The 11,226-nt window shown below is 41.7% G+C and overlaps 1 protein-coding gene across 1 annotated transcript; it reads right to left on the bottom strand.

The window, feature by feature from the left end:
* Nucleotides 1-510: 510 nt before the first annotated feature.
* Nucleotides 511-10,980, bottom strand: LOC104955733 (receptor-type tyrosine-protein phosphatase beta-like; the record flags this gene model as incomplete). The annotated part of the gene is made up of 18 exons (XM_010783125.1): nucleotides 511-801; nucleotides 888-1,148; nucleotides 1,260-1,520; nucleotides 2,085-2,342; nucleotides 2,467-2,730; nucleotides 2,818-3,081; nucleotides 4,722-4,979; nucleotides 5,671-5,931; nucleotides 6,040-6,297; nucleotides 6,747-7,007; nucleotides 7,104-7,361; nucleotides 8,016-8,279; nucleotides 8,370-8,633; nucleotides 8,714-8,980; nucleotides 9,081-9,332; nucleotides 9,825-10,085; nucleotides 10,364-10,624; nucleotides 10,720-10,980. Coding segments are annotated over 18 exons (4,725 nt in total), but the record flags the coding sequence as incomplete, so codon positions are not given.
* Nucleotides 10,981-11,226: the final 246 nt, after the last annotated feature.

Raw genomic sequence — 11,226 nt, 5'->3', positions numbered from 1 at the left:
TTTATTGTCATTTGCACATTAGCTACAGTGTAGATATGGCAATGAAAAACGTAGGTCACAGGCTCCTCCAACAGTGCAACATATATATAGGACATAGAACAAATAAAACAGATAAAATAATGCAAGAGAATACAAATAAAGAATAGAATAGAAATAGTGCAAGAAGAGTCTATATACACAAGTAAATGGAATGATATATTAGATAAATAATTTGCAAAATGCAAACAGATGAATGTTTATGGATGTTCTTTAAAAAGTTCAGGTGTTTAATAGATTGTTGATATGATGGTTTAATCACCTTTTTGACTTGTCACAGCAGGAAAAGGGGAGGTGTAACTAATACAATGAATGACGCCTCTATTAAAGTAGAATATGGAACAATGTGCTGAGCTGTGCTGGAGTTTAAGTACTCAAGTAAAAGTACGTGTTTGAGGTAATTGTTATTAAAGGCCGTGAAATCCAGGATGTAAGAATGTTTGAACAGAAGCTTGAGTGTTAAGTGAAGTTTACCTGTTGTACCACTGAGCGGCACAGAGGGTTGGCTGGTACCACCAGTGTTCCTACTCTCCACTGTAGCCCAGTAGGATGAACCGCAGGGGAGAGGAATCTCAAAGTACGTCATGCTTGTCCAATAGGAAGAGATCTCAAACAGGGCCTGGCTATCTCCCAGCAGACTTCCGTTTAACTCCAGCAAATACTCAATGTCTCTACAGGTGATCTGAGTCCAGTTGAAGTACAATATCTGGGTTTCATTCTGCATCGTAAAGAGCTCCACATCAACACTGTCTGGGGGACAAGGGGCTGAAAGAAAGAGATAGAGAGGATTATTTAATGTAATAATCAATTTCAGTGCAAATGTTTCTAAGTTATTGGACCAGCTCTTGTACCTGCTCCACTCTGCACTGGGTCACTGACGGAGCTGTTGCATGTCCCATCTGAGGCCTGAACAGTGAAATTGTAAAGTGTTCCACAATCAAGGCCCTGGATGGTGCAGCTGGGATTTGTGCTTTCACAGTACAGCATGTCTCCATTTTCGGCCTGGGCACAGCCATAGTAGTCCACAGCGTTATATCCGGGAGTCCATGACAACAATGCGGACTGATTGTTACAGTGTGAAATAACTGAGAGACCATCTGGCTGGCAGGGACCTGGACAGAAAAGAAAGATATGATAAAACTGCTGAAACAAATATCCTTAGGGCATATTTGGTCAACATATGAATGTACACAGGTATTCTCTATCTATGTAAAGACAACTACCTGTGTTAAGTGTAGCGTTTTGACTGGCTTTGCTGGTGCAGTTCTCGTGGCTGGCAGTCACAGATATGTCATACTGCTGGCCACAGTGGAGCTCCGATATGCTGCAGTTACTAGAGGTGGTGTTGCATGTATGCACATGTCTATTTGCACCCATTGCGACCACATGATATGTTTCAGCTACAAGAGAGGGGCTCCAGGACACCAGGGCACTGTCGTCCGCACAGGTTGACCCAACCACCACGTTACTGGGTGGACACGGCTCTGTGAAAAAGTGGGAAATAGTGATGTTTTTTACATTGGTGCAACAATCAGGATTTAGGAGCATGGATTTAGAATCTGAAAACAGTTGGTGTGTTTTTGGTCATTTTTAATCAAACCACCAATTACTGTTGGTCAAAACAACCTGACAAAACTGTTTTGTGTGTTAAACATTTTATAAATATACCTACAGATAAAAAAATAAAAAATCGTTTTTTGTCACTGACAGTTAATATTATGGAGAAATGTTAAGGCGTTTTAAAGGAAAACTACTTCTTGACATAATATCACAAATGGTCACACGTTATTGTGTTATTAATTGAGTGTTTGTGGTGATGGTGGGTGGATTTTGTAATTTTTTGATGGAACCATGGTAGTGACTTGCACCTGTTTACAGTCTTTATGCTAAGATTGATGGATTCATATTTACTGGACAGATATGAATTTGGTATTTATATTATCATCCAAGTCTCAGCAATAACCAAAGAAGCAAAATGTGTCCTTCAAAGTTAGCACTTGAAAAGATGGTATGAAATGCATGACAAAAATCAACAGAAATCGACATACCCATGCTTATTCTGTATGGTGGACTCCTCAGACTGCTGCACTGGTCTGATGAAGCGGCAACAATGATGGTGTAATGGAGGCCACACTGTGCTCCATGGAGGTAGCAGCTAGTGCCAGTATTATTGCAGGAGAGGTAGGTGTGATCACTGGCTTCTGCTGTGGCAGTGTACACAGTGTTTCCCTCTGCATGCCACAACACGAGGATTGAGGAATTGTGGCACTGAGCAACCGCTGTGATACCAGAGAGGGTGCAGGGAGCTGGGGGAACAGACAGATTTCATTTACTGACACTGCAGAATGTATGCATTTATGTTTTACTCAGGGTTGGGCATTATTTAAAATTCAGATGCATATTTCTTTCAAAAAGTCAGAAATGTGTTACCTGTCTGCAGGTCGATCGTGGTGCTTGGCTGACTCTCACATTTGCTGTTTTTAGCAATAACACTGAAGTTATATAGTGAAACACAGGCCAGGCCTTCCACCTCACAGGTTGTGTTGGAGGAAGAGGTGCAGTTGCCTATATAGTTGTCTTCACCTACAGCTGACACAGCATAGCTGTCTGCCCCTGGAGCAGCGTTCCATGATATCCAGGCAGAATTTGTCACACAATCGAGCCTGCCACTAATTCTTTCAGGCTGGCAGGGAGCTGGAAAGTAAAAATGACATAACATTTACTTTGGTGACAGAAAGGATATGTTTATGCAAGGATGAATGGCTGTAGAAGCTTGCTTACCTGACATGATACTGTAGGCCTGACTCTGCTGGCTTCTGCAGGCACCTCTGATGGAGGTGACATGAACACTGAATGTTTTCCCACATGTCATATTTCTGATGGAACATGCAGTGTTTGTGGTATTACAGCCACCGATGGTTACTCCATTGTCTGCAGTTACTGATGTCAAAAAGTGGTCTGCTTCTCTGACGGCATCCCAAGAAATCATCAGGTCGTTTGACAAACAGTCAACCTCAGCACTCACGTTCTGAGGAGGGCAGGGCGCTGGGAATAAGTAGAGATTTCAAAGTTAGAAATGTGTGTTGTAAACGGCACAAAAGTAAAAACATGTGTTAATAAAACTGTGTTAATTTAGTTTGTTAACCAACCCTAGGCTAGTATCACCTTGTTTGTGATTAGTCACATGTAACAGTGTTTAAATGTCTGTATCAACAATAACTTGTTTTATGTGCGTGAGACAACTTTCATATTTCTTCAAGTATAGTTTTTAGGTGATAAAACCTAGTTTGCTTAATTTTTCATCCAATATTGTTTTTGGTTTTATTCTAAAATTCCTAATAGTCAGTGAGTTACTGAATATCTGGGAGGCAGGTGAACAAAGACAGAGGAGGATGCAATCAGATCGTTTTAGTTAGTGCTTCCCTGTCTGTGAAGACTTAAACTTCCTTAATTTAATGTGTAAAATTGACAGGAGTGCACAGGAACGACACTTTTTTTCCAAGGCAAAATAATAAAAGCATGCGTCAACTTTGGGGCAGAAGTTCGCATGCACAATGTTGACGCATGCGTAGTCCTGCGCAAGGTACGCAAAACAGTAAAAGTGAATTTTGATTGGCAGGTGTGTAGGTTTTTATAGCCATGATTTTTTACGAGATAATGACAGCTCAGCAAACTGAACACTTATTACAATTGCATTTTTAAATATCTGTATGGTTCAGTCGCAACATGAGCACAAATCACCAACAAGTTTAGTTGAGCTTGAGTTTCGGCTAAGTAAACAGCTAGCGCTAAACTAGCGTAGGCTACCTGGCTTAGTTAGCTGTGTTGCTAACCTTTTCGCTAGCATCCTGTTGGATAGCACATCTTCAGCAGCCCCAACAACGGACGACAACAAAGTATCGCACTGAGCGGCCAAGGACAGCCCAGATGAACGTTTACGAGGGAGGAGACACTTCCCTCATTGTCCATGGACAGGTGAGGAGCCGCCATTCAGGTTGATAAGGACCGAATGAACCAGACTTCTGGGGGTGAGTAACTCATGGATGGGGACATAATTTGTCTTTGAGTTTTCCATTTTCCATGATCCATCATTTGTACTAAGGTAAACTGTTTAGAGGTACACTCAATACACATAAAAAGTATGCAGTGCACTAAATGCAGGTTGTATTACTATCAGAGTTGGGAAGTAATTAAGTACATTTGATCAAGTTTCACTTCATTTTTTTGCTACTTTGTACTTATACTCCACTACAATTCAGCGGTTAATCGTGTACTTGTTTACTCCACTTCATTTATTTAATATCTTTAGTGACTTTGCATATTTAGATTTATGTTGTGAAATATAATCAAGTAAATTCACATTCTACCCAGCAGCAAATTAAGTAATTAAAATTAGTCCCACCATTACCAGATATCATAAACACATCAATATTACATTAATAATTATAATCAAAACACATTATTCTGAAATGGGCCAATCTGCACAATGAGTACTTTTACTTCTGGTATTTTAAGTATATTTTGATGCTAATACTTTTGTACTTTTATTTGAGTAACCTTTTGAATGCAGGACTATTACTTGTTACAGAGCACACCGTGGTAGTTCTACTTTTACTTAATTAAAAGATCTGAGTACCTCTTCCACCTCCCTGTGTTGAGTGTATTACTGGTGTTGTCTGTCTCACCTGAGTTGAATATCAGAGCCTGGCTGGGGATACTGGAGCAGTTGTCATCCATAGCAACCACCTGAACAGAGTAGCTGTTGCCACAGGTGATGTTGTCAAGGCTACAGTTGAGGCTAGAGGTTTGACAGCTGACGTTGTTATGACTACTGTGGGCCATCAATGAGTACTGTACAGCCCCCTGACTGGCGGTCCAGGACACAACAGCTGTGTTGTTATCACAGTCCATCACCACAGAGACATTAGTGGGAACACATGGCACTGCAGGAAGAGGGAAGGAAACAGCATGATGGGTAAAACGTCATGACGTTGAATTTGAATTTCAACAATACCTAATGTATTCATGCGTATAACATTGATACATCGTAGATCATCATAAGGATAAGCAGAGGTACAGTTATTCTAAAAGAGTAGTCATTCCAACTCTTAAAAACTAATGTTGACACATATGAGTGCAAACATATAGAACAAAACTTACATATAGTCATTTAATCAAATGCATGCAATTTTTCCAAGTATAATTGCAGAATGTCATTTTTTTTAACCTATATATCCATGTATATGCAGTATATATTATGATAAATACTTGGAAAAAATATCATATTGTCTACACCATATACATATTGCCATATTCTGCAATATTATCTTGTGTTATTATCTTAAATATAACTTGTCAAAGTTTTGTTGAAACAATTTAATTTAGGGAAAACACTACCCTCATATCGAAAGAGTGTAAAAGCCTTGCTGGAAAATCCTCATAAAAGCATACAGACATTTCCTTGCTCACTAAGACCCCTAAAAGAACAATGTTATATGTCATTTTGGTTTGTGACCTTTTGCATCATCCCTTGAATTAAGATCGGTCATGTAAAAAAAAAAAAAGTATACAACCAACTGTTGATAACAACAAAGATAAAGCATTATGTAACCAAAAGCCTTTTTAAACCCCCACCTGACTGCAGACTGGTGGTGTGACTGGAGGTGATGTTACACTGCTGGTTGGAGGCTGTGACTGACACGGAGAAGTTTTGCCCGCAGGTGAGTCCCGGGACGCTGCATCCATTAGAGTCGGACATGCACATGGGGGAGATGCCAGTGTCAGTCTGCATTGCCGCTGTGTAGTAGTCGGACCCATTAGTTGCCTGCCACATTACCATGACGATGCCAGAGAGACAGTCCTGCCTGGTGGAGACTCCTACAGGTGGACACGGCCCTGGGAAAAACAAATACTATACATGTTTGACCTGTTTCAGCACACTCTTATTATATTTAGTGTTTAATCTTATCTCTTTGAATGTGAAAGTGTATTTCGTGAACATACATGTCTGTATGGAAGCCGATGCACTGGAGTTTCCAGGACAGTGCTGGTTTTGAGGTGTGACTGTGAGGCTGTAGTTTAGTCCGCAGCTAAAGCCAGAGAAGTGGGCCGTGGTGACATTAGTGGTGAGAACAGTTGTTTCGTTTCCTGCCTCGCCTGATACCATATACACATTTGTCCCGTTACTGCCATCCCAGCTCAGTGAGACCACTCTCATATCACAATTCACAGTGGCAGCCAAGTTCTGGGGCACACAGGAATCTGGAAAAAACAAAGATGAGTGACGTATTAACAGCATTATTCAACCACATCTATGTTTTAGTACACCAACTTCAATTGCAATGCACATTTAATGATAACGTTTTATCATGTGGGTCTGTTACTTTCTTATATTTTCCTACATTTCTTTTGAGAACAATTTAAGTTTTTACTTACAACATGGAAAATGTTGTAGGAATGTCCTTTAAGGAAATTATAGTTTAAATCCAAGCAAATATTAATTTGTCTTTCATTTCTGATTGAAAGCTTGATGCTGAATATGAAGATGAATAATCCCTTTTTTTTGCTTCACTGACTTAAAGCTTGGGTTAAATAAACAACCAAATTATTTAAAATGAATTCCTTAGAGGTGTGATAAACACTGTCTACATTTTTCATTTTATTGATACCAAATGAAAAGAGGAAATCTTAACAAACTTTAGACGACGTACCCATATAGATTATGGAGCTGTTGCTAGGCAGGCTTGTGCAGTTGCCATTCTTTGCCCTCACTACAACAGTGTACTCCTCTCCACACTGCAGGTCGTTCCAGCTGCAGTCGGTGCTGTTGGTGAGACACTGGTGGGCGTGGCCATCAAGCCCAGTTGCTACAGCAACATATGTTTCAGCGCCATCACTGGACCCCCAGCTGACTGAGCCCATGTTAAACTCACACTGTGCATAGGTCGTCACATCGCTGGGGGGGCATGGTGCTGGGAGAGAGAGAGGAAGGTGGAGAACTCAACTAAACACAAGCTTGTGACAGAAGTTATGCATTGTGAATTGTTGTCTCAGATATTAGATTATACCAGTTTTGAAGAAGGCGGGGCTGCTGGGGATGCTGTCACAGTCACTGCCTTTTGCTTGTACAGTCACATTGTAGTCCTGTCCGCATGGTAAAGTAGCTGCTGGAATACTCTGGGTTGCGTTGTGGATCTTCACGTATCCAAGGCTCCCAGTAGTCGTTACTAAGTAATTCACGACACCACTTGCTTGGTACCAGGAGATCTGGACCTGCTCACTCTGACAGAGCACCTGATCGGAAACAATCACAGGCTGGCAAGGCTCTGAGGAGAGCATAATAAATAAAGAGAGAGAGAAAAATTAAGATGATTTACCAGAAACAAATAAAGTACTAGATCCTTCAGTAAAAGTAGAAATTCCTATATGATGAAATATTAAGTTAATTAATCGATTAGGAGTTGGGCACACAATTAATCAGCACCAATTTTGATATTTGTCTTTGTTTATCATAAACATTGACATCTTATAGACAAAATGATTTATTGTTAAATGACAAAATAATTGCATTCAGAGCCTTAGAGTATTTTGTACATTAAATTAGTGTTTTGTTATTTCTAATGGCTTAATAAGTAAGCAACATTTGAATATAGCACCTGGTGCAGATGAAGCTAAATGTAACCTCTTTATATGTTTGTTAATTTAATCACTCAAACAAACAGTGCATCTATTTTTTTAAATGGTCACATAAAATCTGCCATATAACCATAGCTATCAAAATAAAAATAAATGGGAGTAAAAAGTACAATATCTGCTATAGATGCAATGTGTTGAAGTAGAAGAGTAACAGCAGACAATGGAAATACCCAATTGATGTAGAATAATCTTAAAAATGTTACTTGAATGAAGAACTTGGTTAAAGAGTATTTAGTTACTTTTGACCACTGAAACGGGCAGAAGTAACTAAGCTTCTTCAGTACCTGTTTGGATGGACACGGTGCTGCTGGCCTGGCTCCTGCAGCCTTGACTGTCTGCTGTTACGGTAAAGTTGTACGTCTCTCCACAGTCCAGACTGGCAAACTGACACGTAGAGCCTGTAGAGTTACACGTCTGCACCGGCCCTCCTGATGTCTTGATGGCGTTAGCTACGTACAGCTCAACATCAGACCTCTCCTCCCAGGACAGGACTGCGGTGTGGGAGCCACACTGCAGGGACACATCTACACCCTGAGGAGGACAAGGACCTACAAAAAGATGTGAACATAGGTTATATTTTGAAGAAATTAAACCTTGGTTCATATTCGCCACTTATGAGGATTTGCTGTAAAACTCACGCGTTGTGAGGTTAGCGTGCATCGGCGCACTGAGGCTGCACTGTTCGTTGCTGGCGGTGAAGCTGAGGTTGTAGGTTTCTCCACAACTTAAACCCGTCACGTTACAGCTGTTCTGCTGAGTTTCACACAGTGACAGAAGACTTCCACTGACCATGGCTGTCAGGGAAAAGTTTGCTGCGCCATAAGTAGCATTCCAGGACACAACGGCAGCGCCATCATGAATACAGTCCACCTCTATCTCTACCTCTCTGGGCAGACATGGAGCTGAGGAACACATCAGTATGTATGAATTGACACCCAAAGAAACAAATAGAAGCGAAACTGCATGCTGAGTATGTGTTTACCTGATGTAAGCGAGACCACTGTGCTGTCAGAGCTGTTGTACTGCTGACCCAGTGCCTTGACCCAGACGTTGTACTCTGTTCCACACATCAGCCTTGAGACAACACATTGGGTACTTGTGTCTGTGCCATAACAGGAATCTAAGTGGCCACCTTGGTTGTCAAAGAAGGCAACATAACCCACAGCGAGGTCACTCTTATGCCAGGAAACAGACGCAGTGAGTTGTTCACACGCCATACTGACTTGCACGTTGGTGGGTGGGCAGGGTTCTGAGTAGGAAGAAGACACACACATTTACATGAGTTGGAAAAACACATTAAGAGCCATATCTGCATCTAAAGGAATATTCTTTCGAATCTGATGACGAACCTGTCATGTGGTGGTAGGGTTCAGAAGTGCTGTTGCAGGCCAGGTTGTGTGCCATCACAGTGACGTTGTAGATCTGACCACACTGCAGACCATCGATGGAGCAGGTGGTGTTGGTGGTGTTACAGGTGACGCCCGAGCCCAGGTCAGCCACAGCCTGGACGGAGTATGAGCTGGCACCTCGTGCTGCCGCCCACATCACCTGGGCCGTGCTCACATTGTAGTGGACGGAGAGATTCATGGGGACACAGGGCTCTGGGGAAAAGACAAAGATGTTAGTGATACAGTAAATGGAGAACATAGTGGTTTGTTCAGACATAAAGTCATTAAAGATTGTGGTCATTATTGTTCACTTGCACTGATTTGCTTAAACTAAATCAGGCTCTCCCACTGATTCAACATTAAAAAATTGCAGACAAGGGCCGACTTGAAAATGTGGCCATTAGGTGCTAGTACTGTATAAGTCCCAACATGGGCGAGTCATGATGACTTATATTAGTTTTTACCACTATGCTTAAAGAACATTTGAACAAGAAGAACTAAAATGATTCTATTTGCTATATAAAAAGTAGTTTAAATGTCACAGCTATTGTCAACACTGGTCTTAGCTGCGTCACCCCTAAACTGTCCTGATATAATATTCACATATTTTTCCAGGGCAATTGGTGTGCTAATTGGGTTAATGTCACTCTTTTAGGTTTGGGTCTGTGTTAAAGTATCAACAGTTCCAGTTTAAGTTGAGCTCACCTGTAACCAGCCAGGCCGGGGTGCTGGCAGGGCCAGAGCAGCCTGTGTGCATGGCCTCCACTACAACAGAGTAATGCTGTCCACAGACCAGGTCGCTGAGGTCACAGGACGTGCCCATCTCACTGCAGGAGGAGTTGTGTCCATTTAAGGAGGTCGCTTGAACGCTGTAGGCTGTGGCTGCAGACGCGCTACTCCAGCTAACCACAGCGTTAAGTGTAGTACAATTCAGTTCAGCTGACACATTGGTGGGAGGGCATGGGGCTAGAAAAGAAGAAAGACACAGTTGAGAAGAATAAAGATGAGTGGAAACACTTAAACTTTAATTAAATATGGAATACTTTAACATTTTGGGAAATATGCTTATTTGTTTTATTGCATTTAAATGAGCTAACAAAAACATGAAAATACTTAAAAGTTGATAATACACTAATAAAAACAGTTAGCTGCATATAGATTCCCTAGAACATATCCTGTTTGTTTAATTCATATAAAAGCTTAAGTGTAAAACAAACTGTTACTCTAAGAAATCTTCAGCGTACCTGAGAGCTTCTCTATAGGAGTGCTCATCTCGCTCATGCACACATTGGTGTGTCCCATCACAGTGAACGTGTAGAGCTGACCACAGGTCAGGTTCAGGAAGGAGCAGCGGCTCTCAGTGGAGTCGCAGGTGGAGTTTACACCTGATGCAGACATGGCTTTAACAGTGTAGTTCTGTGTTGTGCTGCTGCGCTCGTTCCACTTCACTGTCATGACGTTGCTGCTACAGTTCTCGACAGTGGTGTTCTCAGGTTTACACGGAGCTAGAGGTGGTTGAACAAAGAGGAACATTTCCTTTAAAATCATATATCTTCAGCAAACATAATGTCAGTTATGGGTGTCAATGTGCTACACTGACCAGACTGAACCTTGTAGTCAGATCCAGCTATGATTTCGCAGTGAATGGAGGAGGAGGTGACGGCCACCTCGTAGAGCTTTCCACACAGCAGGTCATGAATGGAGCAGAAGTTGGAGGTTGAGTTACAGGAGGCTCTGTGTCCATCGGGGCTGATGGCCCAGGCGGTGTAATCATCTGAGCCGGGGGTCTGTGCCCAACTCACATTCATCACGTTGGTATCACACTTTAACCCGGCTGAGACATCTTCTGGGAGACAGGGAGCTGTGGAAGAGAGTTTGATGACAGGTAAGAGCACACTCAACAGCAAGGGGGTTTACAAGTCTGTGACTGTGGACATCCCTTGTCTATTGATCCAATAGACAAATCAAGCTAGGAAAGCCGAATGTGCTGTTTAACATAACTTCAGACTATTTGTTTCTGACGCTAGGGTACCAGGAAAACAGTAAACACTCCGTATATCCCTGAACAAACTTCCATTCACTGCTTCCCCTAAAACAGTTTGGATTC

Source organism: Notothenia coriiceps, unplaced genomic scaffold (assembly GCF_000735185.1).
Source record: "Notothenia coriiceps isolate Sejong01 unplaced genomic scaffold, NC01 NC01_scaffold00024723, whole genome shotgun sequence".
In the NCBI taxonomy this organism is placed as follows: domain Eukaryota; kingdom Metazoa; phylum Chordata; class Actinopteri; order Perciformes; family Nototheniidae; genus Notothenia; species Notothenia coriiceps.
The sequence above is the reverse complement of the archived record's forward strand: the minus strand, read 5'-3'. Positions and strand labels throughout refer to the sequence as shown.